Here is a 27,723-nt window from a genome sequence, read left to right on the forward strand (position 1 = left end):
CCCATCGGGGTGATGCTGGTGGAGTTGGAAGCTGCCCCCCTCCCCTACTTTGAGATTTGTCCTCCATCCTGGACTAAAACAACCTCACATTGCAACCCCGAGTCCCGGGGAGATGAGGGGTTTGAGCCGGATGCTGGGGCGAGGGCATTGGGCAATTATTTCTGAACACCCCCTCCCCCACTCACCCGGGGGGGGGGGGGGGGGGGGTGGGGGGAGGGGGTTAAGAGGCTGCTGCAAAAAGAGCCAGAATGAAAAGCTGGCTGAGGGAGAGGAACTCACACACAAAGGAGTCCGTGACCAGTGGGGACAGGAGCGTCTTATTAAGGACCCCCCCACCTCTCTCTCTCGCAGTCACGTTGCATCCCCCCCCCCCCCCACTCTCCACCCTCCCCTCCCCTCCCCTCCCCTCCCGCACCAGGAGCCCGGTGAGTGAGATAAGGAGCAGCAAGGAGATGGGGATCTGAAGGGAAGCCAAGACACTGACTGCACTGAAGTTGGAGTCCTTCCCCTCCCAATGGATCAGCGCTGCCGGCGGCCCCGTGGCCCGGGAGAGTGAGCCCAGTTCCGGGACAGAGGCAGCAAAAGGCACCGGGGTGTGGGGGGGGCTCCGAGAGTGAGAGTGCAGGCCGGATGGGAAGCGGGTCCGAGCGGCATGTGGCCCGGGAGAGCTGCCCGCGCCAGCCCTGAGGAGCCCAGGGAGCTCGGGCGCTTCTCTCGGTCTCCCCGCCGCTCGCTGGCCGGGCTATGAGACACCATGGGCTGGTGTGACCCCGGCGTACAGATGCTCTTCACCATCATGGGCGCTTTCGCTGCTTTCAGCCTGATGAGTATAGCGATCGGCACGGATTACTGGCTGCACTCCCGGGCTTACATCTGCAACGGAACTAACGGCACCAGCGACGAGAACCAAGTGAAGAAGGACAAAGGCTCGATGATTCACTCGGGGCTGTGGAGGGTTTGTTGTGTCGAAGGTAAAAGTGTTTTATTCAACACATTCACCTGGCGGTTCTCTCGGGATGGGGAGAGTCCTAACATACAGTCTCCAAACCCTGAATTGTGAACGCGGATGAGAGAGTGCGTGTGTGTGTGTGTGTGTGAGAGAGAGACAGTATGTGTGTGAGACAGTGTGTGTGAGGCAGTGCGTGAGTGAGTGTGTGAGACTGTATATGAGAGAGTGTGTATGCGAGTGTGTGAGAGAGAGTGTGTGTGAGAGAGTGTGGGTGATAGTCTGTGTATGAGAGACAGTGTGTGTGAGTGAGAGAGTGTGTATGTGAGAGTGTGTCTGTGAGAGAGTGTGAATGATAGTCTGTGTATGAGTGTGTGTGTGACAATGTATGTGAGAGACAGTGTGTGTGAGACTATATGAGAGAGTGTGTGTATGCGAGTGTGTGTGAGAGAGTGTGTATGTGAGAGTGTGTCTGTGTGAGAGAGAGTGTGTATGTGAGAGTGTGTGTGTGAGAGACTGTGTGTGAGACTGTATATGAGAGTGTGTATGTGAGTGTGTGTGAGAGACAGTGTGTGTGAGACTGTATATGAGAGAGTGTGTGTGTGAGACTGTATATGAGAGACTGTATATGAGAGAGTGTGTATGTGAGAGTGTGTGTGTGAGTGTGGGTGATAGTCTGTGTGTGTGTGTGTGTGTGTGCGTATGTGAATATGTGTGAACGCGTGTGTGTGGGGGGGGTGGTGGAGTGTGCTTGTGTGTGGGGGGGGAGAGTGTTTGTGTGTGTGGGGGGAGGGGGGGGGTGTGTGCTTGTGTGTGTGTGTGTGTGTGTATGAGAGAGTTGTCTGGAAGAGTGTGTGTCCATCCCGGGAGCCTTGGGTGGGGGCGGGACTGGTCAGTAAGTCCATTCAGATCGTTTCACAGGAATATCCACAATATTCAGGGGATCTCTGTCTCTCTCTCTCTCTCTCTCACACACACACACACAGAGGAATTCACAGGGAGACGCACATCTTGAACCCGGGGGACAGACTGAATTTATTCAGAGCTCGCTCCCGACCTGAGGATTAGGGGGAGAAAGTTGTCAGACTGGAAGCAGACTTTGCCAGGGATTGAGAGGTGAGGGGCTGGAAGAGCGCAGCAGGTCAGGCAGCAACCGAGGGGCAGGAGAGTCGACGTTTCGGGCAAAAAGCCCTTCATCAGGAATGAACCAGGGCGAAGGGCTCCTGCCTGAAATGTGGATTCTCCTGCTCCTGGGATGCTGCCTGAGCCGCGGTGCTTTTCCAGCCCCACTCTGTGGTCTCTGAACTCCAGCATCTGCAGTGCCCACTGTCTCCGCTGGGAAGCGAGGCGTTTGAATGCAATGGGTTTTGCCTTTTCCGATGGAGGGGGTGCACGGTTCCGCGCGTTCACTGCGTTGTCCCCGGCTGTCTGTGTCTCTGTTTATTGCTCAGAGTGAGGGAGGGGGGTGGGGGAGGGAGCTGGGGGTGGGGGGGGGGGGTACACACGTGAACGGTTCCATGTCTGTATTATTCCAGCGGACAGTCAATGCGCCCTCAGAGCCACATCATGTGCTCCGTCAGCCAAGCGCACAGAAAGGCGTTTGCTTATGAAACCAGCTTATGTAAGATTCATCAAAAGGCGGGATTCTGCCTTTTGTCACAAACAGGATCGGATTTGCGGCTCTCTGCTGTTTGCATTCGGAACCACAGTCCGGAATCAAGCCAACCCAGCCAATGCTGATATTGCTGCTGGTTTTGAGATTTCCATTTCCCTCCCCTCCCTCCGATTCTGCCTCATTTAACGCGTTTGCATTATCCTCGTGTTTATGTCCAGCTCCCCTTCAATGTGACAGCCATCGCCCTCAGCCCCTGCCTGTGGGACTCACTTCCCGAAGTATCTTGTTATTTTAGATTAGATTACTTACAGTGTGGAAACAGGCCCTTCGGCCCAACAAGTCCACACTGACCCGCCGAAGCGCAACCCACCCATACCCCTACATATACCCCTTACCTAACACTATGGGCAATTTAGCATGGCCAATCCACCTGACCCGCACATCTTTGGACTGTGGGAGGAAACCGGAGCACCAGGAGTTAGATTACTTTCAGTGTGGAAACAGGTCCTTTGGCCCAACAAGACCACACTGACCCGCAACCCACTCATACCCCTACCTTTACCGTTTCACCTAACACTACGGGCAATTTAGCATGGCCACCTGCACCTTTTTGGACAGCGGGAGCACCCGGAGGAAACCCACACAGACACGGGGAGAATTGAACCCGGGTCTCTGGCGCTGTGAGGCAGCAGTGCAAACCACTGTGCCGCCCACTAATTTGGAAGATTTTCCGGATCTCAGTCTTCCTGCTTGTGTTGAAAGGCCGGGAGGTTGTGCATTTTGGGTTTATTCGCAGCCTGACCGTGTTGAACATGGGAACATTGTTGGGGTTGTCCAGTGGAGTACCAGGTATGGGTTTGGGGAATTATTCTGTTCCTATCGGGGCACCTTCCACTTGTGAACACACAGCTCTCTCGCTGCCTGCTCTACCCTACCCCCCACTCCCCCAGGGACCTCGGCGTCCATTCACACCGTGAGCTTCTACCCACCCAGTGGGCCAGGCCTCCTGTCCTCCCCTCCCAGAATCTCAGCCCCAGCTCCACACAGGAATCCAGCCCCTCCTGCCAGTCACATGCCTGCTCACCATTCAGCTTTCCACTGGCCTGGCCCAGCGCCCTAGAGACGCCAGTTCTTGTCGAGGAAGATCCCACAGAACTGACCGCCTCTTGACCAGTGATACTGGTTGGGAGACTGCCCAGTACAGGTGACCAGGTGGCAAGGCCCTATTGGTTTACCCGATGTTAGTCAGTCCATCACTTCAACCCCGTTCGAACTGCATACCATTCTCCTCTGTTTGCAAAGCCAAGTTTCCTCATGACCCAAACAGCAGAGGAATCGGGTTAGCCATTACTACACGCTACAAGCTTCAGGCCTTTCTACAGCTGCCTCTCCGGGGAAAATAATAAAGACTGTCTGTTTTGCCACAAACCGATCTCCAATCACAGCCAACACACAGACTTCTATAATTCTCCAGAAAAAAATCCATTAAAGTTACAGGGGACCTTTTTAAACCTTTCGTCTCTGTATTCCAACGTAATTTTCAATGGATGGTGGCTCAGTGGTTAGCACTGCTGCCTCACAGTGCCAGTGACCTGGGTTCAATTCCTACCTCAGGCAACTGCCTATGTGGAGTTTACACATTCTCCCCGTGTCTGCGTGGGTTTGCTCTGGTTTCCTCTCACGGTCCAAAGCTGTGCACAGTAGGTGAATTGGTCATGCTAAATTACCCATAGTGTTAGGTGTAGGGTGAATGGATCTGGGTGGGTTGCTCTTCTTCAGAGGGTCGGTGTGGACTTGTTGGGCCGAAGGGCCTGTTTCCACACTGTAAGTAATCTAATATAATGCACACACTAAGCTAGGTTACACACATTCGCCTGTACCTGTATTTTGGTTTTTGCTGCTGTTTACCTATTATTTACTTATCTATGCTACGTAACTCTGTGATCTGCCTGTATTGCTCACAAGACAAAGCTTTTCACTGTGCCTTGATACACGCCATAATTAATTCAATTCAATTTGCATGTTAAAATAACAGCAAGAACTGGAGGAAAGTTGCAGAGATAGTTTTAAATCAATGAGTGGTAGGATCTGGAACACTTTGCCTGACTCAGTGTCGGAAGCAGATTCTAGACTGACTTCCAAGAATTGGAGATATTGTTGAAAAGGTGCCATTGGCAGGAATAGAAGGAAGGAAATGGCCATATCTTTGAAAAGATAGGAGAGGGAGCATGGCCAGAATGGCCTCTTTCTCCTGCTCTATGATTCGACCGATAAACCTCCAATTGAATTAACAGACAGTGAGCCCATGAATTGCAATACCTCCTGCTAAAGCCAACCACAATTGTCAGTGTCACAGCCACCAAGAACATACTGTGGGTGATAAGTTCCATTTTCTCAAACCCTCATCATGCACGTGGCCAACACTGATTGCCTGTCCCTAATCACCCTTCACCTTAGAGCCAACCACTTTGCTGTGAGTCTGGAATCACAAGGAGGCCAGACCAGGTAAGGATGGTAGATTTTCTTCCCTAAAGGACATTAGTGAAACGGATGGATTTTAAACAAAAATGATGATGGTTTCATGGTCACCATCACCAACAATTTAAATTCTGCCAGATGCCATTGTGGGATTTAGAAAACACAGCAAATCAGAATAGACTAGGCAGTCTTTCAAGACTGCAGCCATATTCCTCCAGTATTACCAATAGCCTGCATCTTTTCATGACTCTATAGTTATAGTATCATTACTTCACCATCTCTCCATTCTGATGCAGCTTACTTTGATTCTGAATAAGTATTTAATAAGGCAGTCCATGATGGATTTGCTGGCAAAATGAAAGCCTATGGGGTTAAAGGGAGGACATTGTGCAGAAGTGGCAAAGTACCATAAGCAGTGAATGTTGTGGTGAATGGTTGTTTTGCTAACTGAAAGGAAGAAACAATGATTTTTGCCAGGGTTTGGTGCACGGATCATTACTCACCCAGATGTTAGTATTCTGGACCTGGGTGTACTTTGCTCGTGAAGTGAAGAAGTAACTGACTTCAGGAGACCACAGATGAAGTGCTAGATTAGGCAGAGCTGAGTGAATGCAAGGAAGTGTAAAGTGATGTAGGTTAGTGGAAAGAATGAAGAAAGACGATTATGAAGTATGTGATTCAATTTTAAACAGTTAATCCTGAGGATTTATATACATAAAATGTATCTACATTTCAAAAGTGGAAAACTGTTACAAGGAATTCTGGATGATTGACTGCCCTCGAGCATCTGTAAAGGGGAAAGAGTTAATATTTCAAAGAACTTTAGAGATCTGAAAGAAACAAAAATAAAAATTGCAGGTCTGGCAGCATCTATGGAGAGAAAACAGAGTCAACATTTCAATTCCAGTGACTATTCTTCAAAACAGTTTGCTATTACTTTCAGTGTAGCATACTGTATTCATGATGAAGTCAGCTTTACATTGAATGTGATCACTTTGTCTAACAACTCCTTTCTGTTCTCAAACATGACCCTTGAGTTTCCACTCACAGGTTAATGTGATTCTTTACCCTAATGCCACGCAAACCTCTCTGTCCTCAGCCTGCTGTACTCTTCCAACAAAACTCAACATGAGCTCAAGAAACAGCACCTCATCTTTTGATTAGGCGTTTCACCAATTTCTATCCTCAGCACTGGGTTCAACAACTTTGGATCATCATTTCTGTTCTGATTTGTTTTCACCTTTCTCTCATTTTCCTTGCAGTTTTGCTTTTGTGCATCATCTACAAATGATCCTGTCGTGTACACCTCCTCCAAGTTCAGCTTTTATTTATCCATTTGTCCCATTACATTGACTCTTCTGTCATTCAACCTTTCACGCGATTAGACCTGCTGTTTTGTTCTTTCTTCCCACTTTCCCCATTTGCTTAAAATCTACTACATTTTTAACTTTTCCCAGTTCTGATGAGAGGTTATGGACCTGAAATGTTAACTCCATTTCTGTCTTCACAACTGCTGCCAGACCTGCTGAGTATTTTTAGGATTTTCTGTATTTTCAGCATCCATAGTGTGTTGCTTCTGTAAGTGGATGCTTGACTTTACTAATAGAGACATAAAAGCTGAAAACAAAGATGTTGTGCTAAATCTCCATTAGCCACTAGGTAGGCCTCAGCTGGATTATTGTGTTCAGTTTTGGCATCATACATTAGGAAGGACATCGAGAGTTTAGGAGGGTGCAGAAGAAATTTATGAGAATCATTTCAGGAATGAAGAATTACAGTTTTGTCAATACTTTGGAGAAGTTGGGATGTCCTCCTTAGAGAGAAATTTAAAATCCTGAAGACTTTAAATAGAGTTAACAAAGAGAACTGGTTTCTAATGGCCAAGGTGTTAAAAACTAGATATTTAAGGTGATTGGCAAAAAAAACAAGAAGTGGCCTGAGGAAGTATTTTTGACACAGTGAGTTCTTGTGATCTGGAACACATGGCTGACTCGCTTAAAATATCAAGGAGGCAAAATTTACAGTAATTTTAAAAAGAAATCTGATTAACATTTGAATGGAACAGATTGACAGGTCTGAGAACAGGGCGAGATGAGATTAGTTGGATAATTCAATCAAATATCTAACATATGTGAAAAGGGCCAAATGGATTTATCTGTGTTTTATCACTCAATGATTCTATGAAAATACAGTCTTGGTATTTTGGATTCCACTGGGATAGGGCGAGGAACCATCGTTAATGGGCCAGTAAAATGGATTTCTCACTAACAAACTGTCAATTCACACCTCATACATACTCTTAACTCTTTTTCTTTCAACAGTGAATTCCTCCAATTCTCGTTCTCACTCTCAACACAGGCATATGTTTGTGAAGCTAAATTATTTAACAACTGAGTCATTCAACTCTTCTCTAATGCAGAAATCATCATAGGTGCATTTGGTAACCTAACCTCTCAAACACATTGCAGCAATTCTAAGAACATTCCTTGATTAGTTCATGCTTCAGAATTTAATGGAAATGCACAAACTTGTTTTGGAACATACCTTACTCCTTTAAGTCCCACTAGAAGCCAATTAGGGTGAAGGGCCGATGAGAAATGGAGCTAAAATTGGCTTGATTGTAGGAGACAGAGGGTGTCAGTGGAGGCAAAAACAATGACTGCAGATGCTGGAAACCAGATTCTGGATCAGTGGTGCTGGAAGAGCACAGCAGTTCAGGCAGCATCCAACGGGCAGCGAAATCGATGTTTCTCGTTGGATGCTGCCTGAACTGCTGTGCCCTTCCAGCACCACTGATCCAGATCCCAGTGTCAGTGGAGGGCTGTTTTTGGGACTGGAGACCTGCGACCAGCATTGTTCCACAGGGATTGGTACTGGGTCCACCTTTGTTTGTCATTTATAAAAATGATTTGGATGAGAATATAGGAGGCATGGTTAATAAATTTGCAGATAACATCAAAATTGGTGGTATAGCCAACAGTGAAGGTTACCTAAGATTACAAGGGGATCTTGATCAATTAGGCCAATGGGTTGAGGAGTGGTAGATGAGGTTTAATTTGGATAAGTGCACTTTGGTAAAACAAACAAGGGCAAAACTTAATGGTCGGCCCCGAATAATGTTGTCAGAGAGACCTAGAGGTTCAGGTACATAGTTCTTTGAAGTTGCATCACATGTAGACAGGGTGGTTAAGAAGGAATTTAGTACGCTTGCCTTCATTGTTCAAATCTTTGAGAAAAGAGGTTGAGGTTTTGAGGTTGTACAGGGTTTTAGTGAAGCTTCTTCTGTAGGACTGTGTGCAGTTCTGGTCACCCTGCTATCGGAAGGATGTTATTAAACTGGAGAGGGTTCAGAAAAGATTTACCAGGATGGAACTGGAGGGTTTGAGTTATAAGGATAGGCTTGGTAGGCTGAGACTTTTTCACTGGAGTGTAGGAAATTGAGGGATGGCCTTATAGAGGTTTATAACATTATGAGGGGCATACGTTAGGCAAATAACAAAGGTCTTTTCCCTCGGGTGGGTGAGTTCAAAACTGGAGGGTACATTTTTAAGGTGAGGGGGGAAAGATTTAAAAGGGACCTGAAAGCAACATTTTCATGCAGATGGTGATTTATACATGGAATGAACTGCCGGAGGAAGTGGGGGATGCAGGTACAGTTACAAAATTTAAAAGACATTTGAATAGGTACATGAATAGCAAAGAGTTAGAGGGATATGGGCCAAATGCAGATAAGTGGGACTATTGAGTTTGGAAAACTTGGTCTACAAAGACGAGTTGGACCGAATGGTCTGTTTCCATGCTATATGACCTGTGACTCTATAAGGATGATTCTTTGGCTCTATATCAGGTAATAGAGAATATATAGAAAGGATCATTTGTCTGGTTAACACAACCATGTTTCAGATATGAAAAAAATATGCTGATTTAAAAATTGGCAGGCCAGATGTATATTTTCCTGCCTGTATTAGCAATGTACTATCTCAGTTTTCTATCTTGCAGCTTCTCTGGAGGGAAACTCTTGTGTTTCTTCCAACAATCCATATTATTTTGCAGGTCTAAATCTCGGGACACATTGTTATTTCACTGTAGCACCATCATATACTTAAAAACCTTACTCCTTTCATTTTCTGTCAACTTTTCTCTTATAAATTCTCATTTCCATATTTACATCAGAAACTTGGTTTAACATTCACCTAAAGTTTTCAACTCTTTTTAATTCCCCTTAATAAATTCTGAAGGAGATTAATCTATATTGCATTAAAATAATAATATCAGTCAACCATGTGAAAAAAAAAGCGTTCCAGGATGTAGTTGTAGTTTTGGGACTGAACCAGCCTGCCCAGTAATTCCCATAGCTTCATCCTCATCTGGGTTACATCAGGGGACTTACATCTGAGGAAGTGCTGAAGCTGCTGAGGGCAACAGGGAGGCACTTAGCTCAGCGATCACAAGCAGTGTACACTTCAATGAATCCTAAAGGATCTGCATGTGTGTGACCATCAGACCTTAAGATAAATGACCAGCAATAGACCATTCAACCCAACAAGTCTGCTCCATCCAATGAGATCACGGTCAATCTGATAATCCTCAACTCCATTTTTCTACCTTCGTTCCCTGATCTTTGATTCCCACCGATTGAGAATATATCCATGTCAGCCTTGCATCGTTGTAACATCCCAGCCTCTACAACAATTCTACACGTTAACTACCCTCTGACAAAAGAAATTCCTCCTCATCTCTATATCAAATGGGTGACCCCTTATTCTGAAATTATGCCCTTTTTCGAAATTCCACATAAGGGGAAGTAGCCTGTCAGCATCCTATTAAGTCCTCTAAGAATCTTAAATGTTTCAAAGGGTCTCCTCCAATTCTTTTGAACTCCAGTGAGTACAGGTCCAACATACTCAAACCTCTCCTCATGAGAAAATCAACCCAAACCGAGTATCAATTTAGTGATCCTTCTCCAGAATGCCTTTAATGCCAGTATATTTTTCCTCAGATAACAGGACCTCAACTATTTACAATATTCTAGCTGTGGTCTAACCCACGTCTTGTGTTTTTCTTTGCGATACTTATTATTTTTATATTCCATTCCCTTTGAAATAAAAGGTAACATTCCTCTTGCCTTCACTATCAACTGCAAAACTTGGATGCTAGCTTTTTTGTGATTCATGCATACACTTCTGTGCTTCAGTTTTCTGCAGTGTATCTCAATATAAATAATATCCAGCTGCTTTATTCTTTTTGTCAAAGTGCTTAACTCATATTTTCCCACGTTTTATTCCATCTGGCAAATGTTTGCCCACTTATGGTGCCTGTCTCCATCCCTTTGAGACTCCTTGTGTCATTTTCACTCACCTTCCCACCTGAAGAAGTACCAAAGAGGATTGATAAGGGCAGAGCGGTAGATGTGATCTATATGGACTTCAGTAAGGCGTTCGACAAGGTTCCCCATGGGAGACTGGTTAGCAAGGTTAGATCTCATGGAATGCAGAGAGATCAAGCCATTTGGATACAGAACTGGCTCGAAGGCAGAAGACAGAGGGTGGTGGTGGAGGGTTGCTTTTCAGACTGGAGGCCTGTGACCTGTGGTGTGCCACAAGGATGAGTGCTGGCTCCACTAGTTTTTGTCATTTATATAAATGATTTGGATGTGAACATAAGAGATATAGTTAGTAAGTTTGCAGATGATACCAAAATTGGAGGTGTAGTGGACAGCGAAGAAGGTTTTTTTTTAGATTAGATTACTTACAGTGTGGAAACAGGCCCTTCGGCCCAACAAGTCCACACCGACCCGCCAAAGCGCAACCCACCCATACCCCTACATTTACCCCTTACCTAACACTACGGGCAATTTAGCATGGCCAATTCACCTGAACCACACATCTTTGGACTGTGGGAGGAAACTGGAGCACCCGGAGGAAACCCACGCAGACACGGGGAGAACGTGCAAACTCCACACAGTCAGTTGCCTGAGGCGGGAATTGAACCCAGGTCCCTGGCGCTGTGAGGCAGAAGTGCTAACCACTGTGCCACCGTGCCGCCCAAGGTTATCTCAGATTACAACGGAATCTTGATCAGATGGGCCAATGGGCTGAGGAGTGGCAGATGGCATTTAATTTAGATAAATGTCAGGTGCCATAGTGAAGAAGGTGTTTGGTATCCTTTCCTGTATTGGTCAGAACATTGAGTATAAGAGTTCGGAGGTCATGTACAGATCATTGGTTAGGCCACTTTTGGAATACTGTGTGCAATCCTGTTCTCCTTCCTATCTGAAGATGTTGTGAAACTTAAAAGGATTCAGAAAAGATTTTCAAGGACGTTGCCAGGGTTGGAGGATTTGAGCTATAGGGAGAGGCTGAACAGCCTGGGGCTGTTTTCCCTGGAGCATCGGAGGCTGAGGAGTGACCTTATAAAGGTTTATAAAATCATGAGAGGCATGGATGGGATAATTACATAAGGTCTTTTCCCTGAGTTGGGGGAATCCAGAAGAAGAGGGCATAGGTTTAGGGTGAGAGGGGAAAGATATAAATGTGACCTGGGGGAAATCTTTAACGCAGAGGGTGGTGCATGTATGGAATGAGCTTCCAGAGGAAGTGGAGGCTGGTACAATTACAGCATTTTTTAGAATTAGAATTCCTACAGTGTGGAAACAGGCCCATCAGCCCAACAAGTCCACACTGACCCTTTGTAGAGTATCCCTCCCAGACCCACTCCCCTACCCTATTACTCGACATTTCCCACTGACTAATGCTCCTAACCTACACATAGCAGAAGTGAGTCAAACAGTTAGGGCAGGCAGGGACAAAGTAGGACTAATAAATTAAACTGCATTTATTTCAATGCAAGGGGTCTAACAGGGATGGCAGGTGAATTCAGGGCATGGTTGGAACATGGTACTGGGATACCATAGCAATTACGGAAACATGGCTCAGGGATGGGCAGGACTGGCAGCTTAATATTCCAGGATACAAATGCTCCAGGAAGGATAGAAAGGGAGGCAAGAGAGGAGGGGGAGTGACATTTTTGATAAGGGATAGCATTACAGCTGTGCTGAGGGAGGATTCTCCTGGAAATACATCCAGGGAAGTTATTTGGATGGAACTGAGTAATAAGAAAGGGATGATCACTTTATTGGGATTGTATTATAGACCCCCCAATAGTCAGAGGAAATTGAGAAACAAACTTGTAAGGAGATCTCAGCTATCTGTAAGAACAATAGGGTGGTTATGGTCGGGGATTTTAACATTCCAAACATAGACTGGGACTGCCATAGTGTTTAAGGTTTAGATGGATAGGAATTTGTTAAGTGTGTACAAGACAATTTTCTGATTCAGTATGTGGATGTACCTACGAGAGAAGGTGCAAAAACTTGGCCTACTCTTGGGAAATAAGGCAGGGCAGGTGACTGAGGTGTCAGTGGGGGAGCACTTTGGGGCCAGTGACCATAATTCTATTCACTTTAAAATAATGATGGAAAAGGATAGACCAGATCTAAAAGTTGAAGTTCTAAACTGGAGAAAGGCCAATTTTGACGGTATTAGGCAAGAACTTTCAAAAGCTGATTGGAGGCAGATGTTCGCAGGTAAAGAGATGGCTGGGAAATGGGAAGCATTCAGAAATGAGATAACAAGAATCCAGAGAAAGTATATTCCTGTCAGGGTGAAAGGAAAGGCTGGTAGGTATAGGGAATGCTGGATAACTAAAGAAACTGAGGGTTTGGTTAAGAAAAAGGAGGAAGCATATGTCAGGTATAGACAGGATAGATCGAGTGAATCCTTAGAAGAGTATAAAGGAAGTAGGAGTATACTTAAGAGGGAAATCAGGAGGGCAAAATGGGGACATGAGATAGCTTTGGCAAATAGAATTAAGGAGAATCCAAAGGGTTTTTACAAGTATATTAAGGACAAAAGGGTAACTTGGGAAAGAATAGGGCCCCTCAAAGATCAGCAAGGCGGCCTTTGTGTGGAGCCACAGAAAATGGGGGAGATACTAAATGAATATTTTGCATCAGTATTTACTGTGGAAAAGGATATGGAAGATATAGACTGTAGGGAAATAGATGGTGACATTTTGCAAAATGTCCAGATTACAGAGAAGGACGTGCTGGATGTCTTGAAACGGTTAAAGATGGATAAATCCCCAGGACCTGATCAGGTGTACCTGAGAACTCTGTGGGAAGCTAGAGAAGTGATTGCTGGGCCTCTTGCTGAGATATTTGTATCATCGATAGTCACAAGTGAGGTGCCGGAAGACTGGAGGTTGGCAAACATGGTGCCACTGTTTAAGAAGGGCGGTAAAGACAAGCCAGGGAACTATAGACCGGTGAGCCTGACCTTGGTGGAGGGCAAGTTGTTGGAGGGAATCCTGAGGGACAGGATGTACATGTATTTGGAAAGGCAAGGACTGATTCAGGAGAGTCAACATAGCTTTGTGCGTGGGAAATCATGTCTCACAAACTTGATTGAGTTTTTTTGAAGAAGTAACAAAGAAGATTGATAAGGGCAGGGCAGTAGATGTGATCTATATGGACTTCAGTAAGGCATTCGACAAGGTTCCCCATGGGAGACTGATTAGCAATGTTAAATCTCATGGAATACAGGGAGAACTAGCCATTTGGATACAGAACTGGCTCAAAGGTAGAAGACAGAGGGTAGTGGTGGAGAGTTGTTTTTCAGACTGGAGGCCTGTGACCAGTGGAGTGCCACAAGGATCGGTGCTGGGTCCTCTACCTTTTGTCATTTATATAAATGATTTGGATATGAGCATAAGAGGTACAGTTAGTAAGTTTGCAGATGACACCAAAATTGGATGTGTAGTGGACAGCGAAGATGGTTACCTCAGATTACAACAGGATCTTGACCAGATGGACAAATGGACTGCGAAGTGGCAGATGGAGTTTAATTCAGATAAATGTGAGGTGCTGCATTTTGGGAAAGCAAATCTTAGCAGGACTTATACACTTAATGGTTAGGTCTTAGGGAGTGTTGCTGAACAAAGAGACCTTGGAGTGCAGGTTCATAGCTCCTTGAAAGTGGAGTTGCAGGTAGATACGATAGTAAAGATGGCGTTTGGTATGCTTTCCTTTATTGGTCAGACTATTGAGTACAGGAGTTGGGAGGTCATGTTGCAGCTGTACAGGACATTGGTTAGGCCACTGTTGGAATATTGCATGCAATTCTGGTCTCCTTCCTATCGGAAAGATGTTGTGAAACTTGAAAGGTTTCAGAAAAGATTTATAAGGATGTTGCCTGGGTTGGAGGATTTGAGCTACAGGGAGAGTCTGAACAGGCTGGGGGTGTTTTCCCTGGAATGTCAGAGGCCGAGGGGTGACTTTATAGAAGTTTACAAAATTATGAGGGGCATGGATCGGATAAATAGGCAAAGTATTTTTCCCTGGGGTCAGGGAGTCCAGAACTAGAGGGCATAGGTTTAGGGTGAGAGGGGAAAGATATAAAAGAGACCTAAGGGGCAACTTTTCATGCAGAGGGTGGTACGTGTATGGAATGAGCTGCCAGAGGAAGTGGTGGAGGCTGGTACAGTTGCAACATTTAAGAGCCATTTGGATGGGTATATGAATAGGAAGGGTTTAGAGGGATATGGACCGGGTGCTGACAGGTGGGTCTAGCTTGGTTTGGGATATCTGGTCAGCATGGACGGGTTGGACCGAAGGGTCTGTTTCCATGTTGTACATCTCTATGACTCTATGAGTCTGTCTTCGGAGTGTGGTAGGAAACTGGAACACCGAGAGGAAACCCAAGCAGTCACGGGGAGAATGTGCAAACTCCACACAGATGCCCGAGGCTGGGATCAAACCCGGGTCCTTGGTGTTGTGGAGCAGCAGTTCTAACCACTGAACCACCGTGCTGCTCTTTAAAAGGCACTTGTACAGGTATATGAACAGGAAGCATTTAGAGAGACATGGACCAAGTGCTGGCAAATGGGACTAGATTAGGTAAGGTTGTCTGGTCAATATAGACGAGCTGGGCTGAAGGGTCTGTTTCCGTGCTGTACATCTCTATGACTCTGTGACTCTATGTGCCGCAGATATTCACCAAAAGTCTAGACAGCACCTTACAAACCCACAACCACTTGGAGAAAGGCAATAGATATGTGGGAACATCACCAACTGCAAGTCCCCCACTCCCCAAACTTCAAACCCTACATCATCCTGTTTTGGAACTATATTGCCATGTCTTCAGTATTATTGGGTCAATATACTGGAATTCCCTTTCTGGTGGCATAGTAGATCGACTTACAGCACATTGACTGCAGCAGTTCAAAATGGCAGCTCCGCACCACCTTCTTCAGGGCAACATGAGACAGGCAAAAAGTGCTGGTTGGGAGGTAGGAGTGGTACCATGCTGCCAATATAGCATGCTGACTCTGTGATATACCATAACAGGAAGTGATGCAATGTCAAATGATCTTGTCCTTTCTTGTAGCCTCCTAGCAAGATTAAGCCACAATAGGATGTTTTTTCATGACATCAATGCTTTCCTTACATCAGCAGACTAATTGATTATTATTTAGCAACATAGCAGGCCTAAGAATATTATTGTCATTTTAACCCTAACTCCACCTGCGCTCTTTCACTGCCTTTTGGCTTCCCAGTAAACACATCATCTGATCATTTCATTGACTACTGTGTGGTAATTGGAGTAGAAAAATTATAATAAAGACTTTCCATCACATTCAGCTCTGATAAGGAGTCATCTAGACTTGAAATGTTAACTTGCTCTCCCTCCATGGATGCTGTCTGACCTGCTGTGATCTTCAGCATTTGTTGTTTTCCCCTCATAACTGAGCCCCAACCCAGGACTAAATAGTAGGGCTTTTGACACTGTGAGCCTATCAGGATTTCCATCGATGTAAGAGAGAACTGACTGAACTGTATTCTCAATTTGCTTTTTGCTGGTTGAAAATGGTTTCCTTTTGCATTGTGTAATTTGATTTAAGTTTTGTAGAGCCACTCTTTCCATTCCGTTTGTCAGTCTTTGCACTTTCACTGGATTCCCGATTCAGTCATCCCATAATAGTTTGTCAGCTTTCCTCCTAATTCAATTGTTGACTTCTTTGCAACAATCTCAAACCTGATGCTGCCAGAAATTGATGTCCCATCACCAGACTGATCTGATCAGAGTACAGTATGGTACAATTGAATTATAACTTCCCCAGACGTATCTTTTACTCCTGTGGTTCTTTAACCTGGCATTTCATTGATGTCATAACTGCTGTGAGTGAACATGCTACATGTCTCTAAATCTGTCACTATTTTTAAAAGAGATAAATAATCCAAACAATTATTCAAACTGAAGAAATTTACAAGACCAAATGTTTTAATACTTTTACTGTAACAAACAAACTAAACTGAGCATTGATTAAGCATATTAACAAACAGACAAATTCTAATAGTAGAATCACAGAGTGCAGAAGAGGCCCTTCACCCATCAAGCCTGTACCACCAAAAATACACAACTACCTATTAGCCCCACTTTCTGTGTCGCACTAAAGGGAAAAGTAAGTTTTGCATTCCTTAATGCAAAATAATAAAATCTGTTTTATGAAATGCTTTTTACACAAAGCCTTACTTTTTGACAGGTCTATGTACCAGTCGAAAATTAGGTGCTGGAGAAGACCATTCAGCCCCTCAAGCCTGCTTGGCCATTCCATAAGGGTTTAGCTGGTCTGTTTGTGTTTCAAATTTGACATTCACATCCACCTCTGTAAACCTTTGGATTCCCCTAACTAACAAGCATTTATCTAACTCTGCCTTAAAATTATTCAATGAACTTGCTTCCATCACATTCTGAGGCAGTGTTCTGGACTCACACAACACCTGAGAGAAAGAATTTCTCCTTACCTCACAAAAAAGGTTGCCCCTTAATTAGAAGGATAACCCTTAATTTTAAAATAGTTCCCTCTAATTCTGAAGCCACTCACAAGAGGAAACATCCACTCGACATCCACCTTGGCAAGACCATTCAGGACCTCATAGACTTCAATCAACTAAATGCACACTCGAAACTGATACGAAAACAAGCCCAGTCTGTCCAACCTGCCCTCATAGGACAACACATTCATTCCAGCTATTAATAATTAAGCCTCCTCCAAACTATCTCCAACACATTTACATCCTCCTTTACATAAGGAAACTAAAACTGCACACAGTATTTGAAATGTGTACTCTATGAAACAGAAGCATCCCATCCTTACCTTTATGTGAAATTCCTCTCGTAATAAAGGATAGCATCCCATTGGCCTTCCAGATCACATGTCAAACTGTACATTAAATGCATTGCAGAAACAGTCCCACAGTCAGCCTTAGTTTGCTAATCTATCTTGGCAGGTAATGTCTACCAGTACCCTTTGACAACCCACTCAGCTCAAGTTTATGCCAAAATAGTTATCACCAGTAATGAATTCCTATTATTTAAGTCTTCAGGAGCTCAAACTGTTGTGTTCTCTCTCACTTAGAATAGCAACTGAACTCTCCCAAGCATCCTGCTTGGTTAACACAAACAGCTGATCCTGCTTTTCCACAGTGGTAGCCCCTTTTCTCTGTATCTCAAATTGGAGCTGTTCTCTCTTTCTCTACGATATACTCTGAAAAGCTATTAAAATCTTCAGCCACTATTAGAGTCATAGAGTCATAAAATTGTACAGCACAGAAACAGACACTTCATTCCAACTCATCCATGCTGACCAAATATCCTAAATTAATCTAGCACCATTTGCCAGCATTTGTCCCATATCCCTCCAAACCCTTCCTATTCATATACCCACCCAGATGCCTTTTAAATGTTGTAATTGTACCAGCCTTCACCACTTCCTCTGGCAACTCATTCCAGACACAGACCATTCTCTGTGTGAAAAAGTTACCCCTAAGGTCCCTTTTAAATCGTTTTCCTCTCACCTTAAACCTTGCTTTGGAGTCCCCCACCCTCAGGAAAAGACCTTGTCTATTTACCCTATCCATGCCCCTCATGATTTTATAAACCTCTATAAGCCTCTAATGCTCCAGAGAAAACAGCCCCAGCCTATTCTCCCTATAGTGCAAGCCCTCTAACCTTGGCAACATCCTTTCCTGATGAAGGGCTCTGGCCCGAAACGTCGAATTTCCTGTTCCTTGGATGCTGCCTAACCTGCTGTGCTTTAACCAGCAACACATTTTCAGCCAACATCCTTGTAAATCTTGTCTGAACCATTTCAAGTTTCACAATATCCTTCCTATAGCAGAGAGGCCAGAATGGCACACAATGTTCCAAAAATGGCCTAACCAATGTACTATAAAGTTGGAAAATGACCTCCCAACACCTATACTCAATGCTCTGACCAAGAAAGGCAAGTATGCCAAGTGCCTTCTTCACTATCCTATCTACCTGTGACTCCACTTTCAAGGAATAATGAACTGACACTCCAAGGTCTCTTTGTTCTTCATTGAATGGGTTTGTTTGAATTTCTCTCTCAATGGCAATTGTCGGGCCTCCAAGCTGCGATGGTCATGAACATTTTTTTTACTGAGTTGAATATACATTTCAAAACATAACCACTTTGTAAAGCTCAACGTTTGAGCCACTATTACTACAATTTTAGTCTCAACTATTTCTGAAACTGAGTTTTTATAATGTGGATTTAAGGCTAGTGTAAGATAGTTAAATAGTACAGTGGTGCAATGGGGAAAACTCTTTTAAGGATGGAATTAAAGGTTACATTTGAAGGAATTTAGCTTTGCAATTATCTTCCATGGTCTCTGAACTAAAAGCAAACGGGATATTAAATGCAAAAGAGTAAGTATTCAAATTCAGAACAAGAAGATGCTTGAGAGATATAGAGTTAATTGTATATTAGATAAAAGCAATGTCAGTTGGTGAATGTTGCTACTGGATCTATATCCTGTGAAAAATGTGCTCAATTTAACAAGTAAACAAGCACTATCTTGTGTCAAGAGACCGATGTGAAAGGCCAAAGCTGAAGGCTGGAAAGAAATATCAGAGAAGAACAGATAAATCACATCATATTGATTAAATGATACAAAGCTTAGGTTTTAAAAGCCTGAAGATTGAACAAGGGAGAGCACACAAAAGTTTGGAGTCTGAAGAAAGGTAATGAAGTAACAACTGAGGTAATAAATCTGGATTTTATCACAATGAAGATTCAATGAAGATTGTTCAAAGTTAGAACAAACAGCAAAGTTCAGATAGTCAATGATCACATTACTTATCTCATGCAGAGGTTAATATACCTCAATTCCCCAAAAGCTTTCAACTGCACGAAACAAAGCCATTTCCTGAGAATTCACAAATGACTGACCCACTTTGCACAGAGCCCCAAACTTTTGGAAACTCCACTATGACTCCATTTGAGGCTTGAACACTGGGATAGGGGCTGGGTTTGGTGTGGGGCTTGTAGGGAGGAGGGACAACATATGACACTAAGGGACATGGAAAAGAGTCCAGGTGCTACAGAACACCACAGCAGCCAATGCTACCTTGAGGCTGCAACCCCAGCATTACAGCTCATGATCCCACAGACCCCACATTCAGAATCCCTCCCCTAATGTTTCTAACTTGCAGAGATTTAGAATATTTTACCTGGTTGCCCCATAGTCATGTACGTTTGGAATTGCACAATCTCCTAAGCGTAATCTCATGTTGACCATCAGAAGGGAAGCAGGCCCATTGTCAGGTTCTGTCAAGCAAAAGAGATAAGATAACTTTTCAATGTGTAGCAATGTGAGCAGAAGATTTTCATTGTACATTTGGTGCAATTCAGTTTTAGATACTTCTCACAAAGGGTATCTTGTATTCCCTAACGAAATGCTTCCAGGACGATTAAATTATCTGTGTAAACTTTGGCACCTTTTTTTTAACAGTGAAACTGACAAACTCAGAGTGGTGATCTCTTAAGACTGTGACAACAGTACACTGTAATTTATTAAGGCAAAGCAGACAAGTATGTGTATAATAAACTCCAGTAATTATCAATCATAAATCTAGTTAACTTGTTATTAAGTTTTGCTTTTTTTGATGGACCTGTCACAGTGGTGCTGACTGGTTTCTTTCTGGTTTTTACAATCTCAGGACTTCAAAGAGGAAATTGCTTCAGAATCAATTACTTTCCAGAAGATGATGATTATGACCAGGAGGGATCAGAATACCTTTTACGTAAGTTTTAAAGAAACTCAATGTTTATTATGTGAAAGCGATCAGTGATGTAACTCAGAGCCAAACCTGAACTGGAATAATCAATAAATCTAGATCATTTGGCAATGTGAGCTAATTCTTCCAAACCTTAACTTTCATATAATTCTCCCAAGCTATCTTCCATGATTTATATAGAGCCCTACATAGCCCCTACACTAATGCTAATAGACCCTGTGTTCATCCTTATTCCCTCTAGAGTCTGATCATTGATGATTGAACATTTGTTGAAAACAGAGGTAGTCTTAGGGCTGCACTCCCTGTTTGAGTTATTACCCATTCTCAAATGTCATGAAGATTATACTTGAACTTGATTCAATCTGGTCATCACCTTATTGATCAAGCAGCTTGTTTTACAAACCTGAGCGATAGACTTTTCCCTACAGTTTCTCTCCTATTCCTGTAACTCAGTCTGGGAGGTCATTTGACAGCAAGCATTACCTGTCTGATAATTTTGCCAATGCTACATTTTTCAATGTGAAACTAGACAGGGATTACTCTGAGGTAAAAACAATGACTGCAGATGCTGGAAACCAGATTCTGGATCAGTGGTGCTGGAAGAGCACAGCAGTTCAGGCAGCATCCAAGGAGCAGCGAAATCGACGTTTCGGCCAAAAGCCCTTCTGAGACAATACCCAATAGTGACATCCAGAACCTTGTTGTCATCTGTAGGTTATTCATCAGGTTCATGTCACTGTGTAAGGGCACACCTGGGAGCATTAGGTATTCCAACTGTCCACCCTCACACCGAGCTCAGGAACACCAAAAGCCTTTGCAGGGATTTTCTCTCACTTCCACCCTCACTCCCATTCTCTCTACCTCCCATAATCCCACTCCCACACCCAGACCCACCCATAACCTCACTCCCACACCCCACCCATAACCCCACTCCGACACCCACACATAATCCCACTCCCACACATAACCCCACTCCCACATCCCACTCCCACACCAACCCATAACCCCACTCCCACACTCACACACCCATGACCCCACTCCCACACTCACCCATAACCTCATTCCCACTCTCACACACCCATGATCCCACTCCTATTCCCACACACACCCATAAGTCCATTCCCACTCTCACACCCGTAACCCCACTCCAATACCCACTGCCCATTCTCACTCCCACACCACACACACAACCCCATTCCCACACCCCACCCATAACTCCATTTCCACTCCCACACCCCATCCATAACCCTACTCCCACACCCCATCCCACCCATAATCCCACTCCCACACCCACCCATAACCCCACTCCCACTCCCACACCCACCCATAACCCCACTCCCACATCCCACTCCCAGACCAACCCATAATCCCACTCCCACATCCTACACCCACACATAACCCCACTCCCACACCCACACCCACACCCACACATAACCCCACTCCCACACCAACCCATAGCCCCACTCTTACTCCCAGACCCACCCATAGCCCCACACCCACACCCCACCCATAGCCCACTCCCACACTCATATTCTACCCATAACCCCACTCCCACTCCCACATCCATTCATAACCCCAATCCCATACCCACCTATGACCCCACTCCCACATCCCACCCATAACCCCATTCCCACATTCATTCACAACCCCACTCCCATGCCCACAGGGACCCACAACCCTACTCCCATTCTCACACCAACCCAAAAACCCACTCCCAAACCAAAATTGGAAGTGTAGTGGACAACGAAGAGGGTTACCTCAGATTACAACAGGATCTTGATCGGATCAACCAATGGGCAGAGAAGTGGCAAATGGAGTTTAATTCAGATAAATGTGAGGTGCTGCATTTTGGGAAAGCAAATCTTAGTAGGACTTATACACTTAATGTTAAGGTCCAGGGAGTGTTGCTGAACAAAGAGACCTTGGAGTGCAGGTTCATAGCTCCTTGAAAGTGGAATCACAGGTAGATAGGATAGTGAAGAAGGCGCTTGGTGTACTTTCCTTTATTGGTCAGAGTATTGAGTTTGGAGGTCATGTTGCTGCTGTACAGGACATTGGTTAGGCCACTGTTAGAATATTGCATGCAGTTCTGGTCTCCTTCCTATCGGAAAGATGTTGTGAAACTTGAAACATTTCAGAAAAGATTTACAAGGATGTTGCCAGGGTTGGAGGATTTGAGCTATTGCGAGAGGCTGAACAGGCTTGAACTATTTTCCCTGGAGCGTCGGAGGCTGAGGGGTGACCTTATAGAGGTTTACAAAATTATGAGGAGCATGGATTGGGTAAATAGACAAAGTCTTCTCCCTGGGATCGGGGAATCCAGAACTAGAGGGCATAGGTTTAGGATGAGAGGGGAAAGATATAAAAGAAACCTTTTTCACGCAGAGGGTGGTACGTGTATGGAATGATCTGCCAGAGGAAGTGGTGGAGGCTGGTACAATTGCAACATTTAAGAGGCATTTGGATAAGTATATGAATAGGAAGGGTTTGGAGGGATCTGGGCTGGTGCTGGCAGGTGGGACTAGATTGGGTTGGGATATCCGGTCGGCATGGACGGGTTGGACCGAATGGTCTGTTTCCATGCTGTACATCTCTATGATTCTATGACTCTATGACCTACCCAAAAACCCTACTCCCATTCCCACACCCACCCATAACCCCACTCCCACTCCCACACCCACCCATAACCCCACTCCCACATCCCACTCCCACAAACCCAACCTACTCTCACTCTCACTCATATACACACCAACACCCCCACCCTTTCTCACACTCACACTCTGACTAGCACTCAAACGTACACAACCACCCCAACCCCAACCCACAATCAATCTCATCCCCACTCACTCACTCTCATACTCAAACCTCACTCTCCATTCCATTCGCAATTGCCTTCACTTGCACCTCACACTCATACCGTGCTCTCATGTCACACACTATCTCACACTCACATACCTCACGCACATCTTCTCATAGTCTCACACTCTATCACATACTCACATCTCATGTTCACTCACTGTAACAGTCACACTCTCACACACACTCACTCATACCCACACACACTTACTCAAACCCAGTCAGTCTCAGACTCACACTCTTACTTACATTCATCCTCACACTCTTACTGTCACAATCTCACTCTCACTCCCACATTCACTATTACTCTCACTCTCGCTCTCTCACTCACTGTCACTCTCACTCTCAGTCTCACACTCTCATGCTTACACTCTCTCACCACACATGTGCTGTCATCCTGTTAGAGCAGAAGCCATTGATCTAACCTGGAATCTTGGTGACTTGGTCACTACTTCTCCACATGATGAGACATTGTTGAGCGCAGCAGGATTGATAAGATGATGAGATATTGTAACAGTCTTGATCTATTGCTTCAGGTACACACCTTCCTGTCCTGAACACACATGGTCATATTCAGTAAATGGCTGATTTATTTTGTTTTGAATTCCCAAAATTAAAGCAATGTCCTTTGAACCCATTCACTCTGATATAAAATGTGATCAACTTGTTTTCTTCTCACCCAGGCATTGTCCGTGCTTCCAGTTTATTTCCGATTCTCAGTGCTATCCTGCTGCTCCTGGCTGGTCTGTGTGTTGGAGCTGGCAAATTGTACAGCAGCAAAACCAACATTATCCTTAGTGCAGGCATCCTCTTCGTAGCAGCAGGTGAGTGCTTTGTTCAGCACTGATTCATTCATCCTTCATTGCTCTCGTTCTCACTTGCTCCTCATTCTCACTCACTCACACTCGCCCATTCCTCACACTCGCCCATTCCTCACACTCACTGACTCCTCATGTTCATCCAATCCTCACTCACCCACTCCTCATAGTAACCCACTCCTTACAGTCACCCACTGTTACCCAGTCCCTACAGTCACCCAGTCCTCTCTCACACTCACTCTCATTCACTGTCACCTACTCCTCACCCTCACTCACTCTTATAGAGTCATGGAATCATACAGCATGGAAACAGACTCTTCGGTCTAACCAGTCCATGCTGAACATAATCCCAGACTAAAGTAGTCCCCTGCTCCTGGCCCATATCTCTCCAAACCTTTCCCTTTCATGTATCAATCCAAATGTCATTTAAACACTGTAACAGAGCCCACATCCAGCACTTCCTCAGGAAGTTCATTCCACACTTGAACCACCCCTCTGTGTAAAACATTTTCTTACGTTGTTTTTAAATCTCTCCTCTCACCTTAAAAATGTACCTCCGAGTTTTGAAATACTCCATCTTAGGGAAAAGACAACTACAAACAACTCGATCTATACCTCTCATTACTTTATAGAGTCCTTTTCACTCTCACTCACTGTCACCTACTGCTCACTCTCACTCACTCACTGTCACCCACTCCTCACTGTCACTCACTCACTGTCACCCACTCCTCACTCTCACTCACTCACTGTCACCTACTGCTCACTCTCACTCACTGTCACGTACTGCTCACTCTCACTCACTCACTGTCACCCACTCCTCACTCTCACTCACTCACTGTCACCTACTGCTCACTCTCACTCACTGTCACGTACTGCTCACTGTCACTCACTCACTGTCACCCACTCCTCACTCTCACTCACTCACTGTCACCCACTCCTCACTCACTCACTGTCACCTACTGCTCACTCTCACTCACTGTCACCCACTGCTCACTGTCACTCACTCACTGTCACCCACTCCTCATACACACTCACTGTCACTCACTCCTCATACTCACTCACTCACTGTCACCCACTCCTCATTCTCACTCACTCACTGTCACCCACTCCCCATTCTCACTCACTCACTGTCACCCACTCCTCATTCTCACTCACTCCTCACAGTCACACTCACCCATTCTTCATACTCCCCTCCCCTCACTCTGAAGCACCCCCCACCCTGACACACCATATTAATCTCTCCACACACTCTCTCCGGTGTCACTTATGGCATCTTGCACCTCAGCAGCCACCACATCGAGAGACACAGGTTTCTCACGCAACTTAAAAATATACATCAAAGCACACAGACTGTAATTCTGATACACGTGGTCACATGTACCAGCAAGTAAAACTGGCTCACAATTTTGAATGTGGACCACAGTCCATCTCCAAAGAATCTTGTTTGTACTGTATCTCCCACACAGTGGCAAGCAGCAACTGGTGAGATACTGTATCACAGATACAGCCAATGATTCATACATGAACACTACACTACTGAAAATAGAATATTATTGTTAATATATTGGAATCATGTATTGGAAAGAAATATTAAACAGCCTATTTAATAAAGTCAATTTATTGAACAGAGTTTATTTAAACAGAGTCCCACCAATGGTAAAAACTGAATGTGTGATAAAAACTACAACAATGTGTCCCTATAGCAGCAGGATCATTTCCCAATACTCCCACCTTCCCTCTAGAAATCAAAACAGAAATCGTGGACAGAAAGCAGAGTTAACGATTTGGGTCCAGTGATCCTTCTTCAGATATTTCCCATTATTTTCCCATTGTAAAGCAGTAAGTGGGGGATAGGAACGAGCAAGCAGCCCGTTCCCAGTTATTTGAAAGCCAGTTTCTGAAGATGCTGGAAATCTGAGCTAAAAACATAAATCACTAGAGAAACTCAGCAGGTCTGGCAGCATCTGTGGAGAGAGAGTGGAATAGTTGTGTCAACACATTGAACCACAGGATTTAGTGGAATCTGTGTTAGAATCCCCAAAGGTTTACAAGACCGTGAGCTTGGGGATGCTGTAAATCAGAAACAAAACCAGAAATTGCTGGAAAAGCTCAGCAAGTCTGGCAGCATCTTGTGGAGAGAAACCAGAGTTAAGGTTTTGGTTTGAGTGACCCTTCCTCAGAATGTGACTGACAAATGCTGTTTCTGTTCCAGGGCTGAGTAACATTATTGGGATAATCGTGTATATATCCAGCAACACGGGTGACCCCTGGGATAAAAACGATGACGAGAAGAAGAGTTTGTATTCTTATGGCTGGTCTTTCTATTTTGGGGCGCTGTCCTTTATTGTGGCAGAGATGGCTGGAGTGCTATCTGTCAGTATTTACATTGACAAGAACAAAGTGGTGCGGAGCAGGTCCCACCGGGACTACTTAAAGACTTCCTCCTCGCCTTACGCCAGGATGTCCAGCTACAGGTATCGCCAGCGCCGGAGATCAGCCTGCAGCTCCAGGTCTGAGGAACCTTCCCCTGCACGGGAGCTGTCCTCAGCCGCCGGTATGAAGATAGTGAGCAGCGTGGTGCCCCTCACCGAGATCTCCATGTACTCCTTGTCCAGAGAGGCGGCCAAGGGACCTACCAGGGCCAGCTACCAGCCAGAGGAGGAGGAGAGCTTCCTCCAGGTCCATAACTGTTTCCAGAAGGAGCTGCAGGAAGACCTGGTCGCCAACATCATGAACAGGCGAACGACACCAGTCTGAGCTCTCACCTTCCCTGACCCCGTGCCCCACACACCGTCACCTCCCCCTCCAGGCCTTCTCCCCCCAGCTCCCATGGCCTCCTCCATCTCCCCTCCCGTCTACTCTCACTCCTCCAACTCCCAGCCACTCTCCAGCTCCCATCCTCTCCCCCTCCCCCACTGTCCACTTCCCACTCCCCAGCTCCCACCCTCTTCCCCTCCCCCACTGTCCACTTCCCACTCCCCAGCTCCCACCCTCTCCCCCTCCCCCACTGTCCACTTCCCACTCCCCCAGCTCCCATCCTCTCCCCCTCCCCCACTGTCCACTTCCCACTCCCCAGCTCCCACCCTCTCCCCCTCCCCCAGCTCCCACCCTCTCCCCCACTGTCCACTTCCCACTCCCCCAGCTCCCTCCCTCTTCCCCTCCCCCACTGTCCACTTCCCTCTCCCCCTCCCCCACTGTCCACTTCCCACTCCCCTCAGCTCCCACCCTCTTCCCCTCCCCCACTGTCCAGTCCCCACTTCCTCAGCTCCCATCCTCCCCCCCTCCCCCACTGTCCAGTTTCCACTCCCCCCGCTCCCACCCTCTCCCCCTCCCCCACTGTCCACTTCCCTCTCCCCCTCCCCCACTATCCAGTTCCCACTTCCCCAGCTCCCCCTCCCCCCGCAACTGTCCAGTTCCCATTTCCCCAGCTCCCACCCTCTCCCCCTCCCCCACTGTCCAGTTCTGACTTCCCCAACTGCCAACCTCTCCCCTCCCCCGCCCCCAATGCCCCAGCTCCTAATCTCCAACTCCCACTACTCCAGCTCCCACTCTCTCTCCAACCCCCTAGCTCCCAACTCCCAGCTTCCACACCCTCCCTCCATTCTCCAGCTCCCACTCCCCCACCTCCCACCCCTTCCCCATTCCCAACCCCTCCCCCACCTCTGCCACAGCTCCCATCGCCTCACCCAGTCCCTCCACCTCTCTCCCTCCAGATCCTACCCCTATCCCACCCATCCCAATCCACCCCCAGCTCCCTACGCCTCCCTCTCACCTTCCTCCCTAGCTCCAACACCGCCTCCCCACCAATCCCCCACTTCCCACGGCCTCCCTCTCCCCCTTCCCTCTTTG

General features: G+C 45.7%; 1 protein-coding gene across 1 annotated transcript; it reads left to right on the forward strand.

The window, feature by feature from the left end:
• The first annotated feature begins 603 nt into the window (after nt 1-603).
• Nucleotides 604-26,855, forward strand: LOC132827916 (voltage-dependent calcium channel gamma-4 subunit-like). The gene is made up of 4 exons (XM_060844729.1): nt 604-971; nt 20,123-20,206; nt 23,740-23,880; nt 26,087-26,855. The coding sequence occupies exons 1-4, from the start codon at nt 755-757 to the stop codon at nt 26,629-26,631; spliced, it is 987 nt and encodes a 328-aa protein (XP_060700712.1). The 5' UTR covers nt 604-754; the 3' UTR covers nt 26,632-26,855.
• Nucleotides 26,856-27,723: the final 868 nt, after the last annotated feature.

The sequence above is a fragment of the Hemiscyllium ocellatum genome, chromosome 25, assembly GCF_020745735.1.
Source record: "Hemiscyllium ocellatum isolate sHemOce1 chromosome 25, sHemOce1.pat.X.cur, whole genome shotgun sequence".
Taxonomy (NCBI): Eukaryota; Metazoa; Chordata; class Chondrichthyes; order Orectolobiformes; family Hemiscylliidae; genus Hemiscyllium; species Hemiscyllium ocellatum.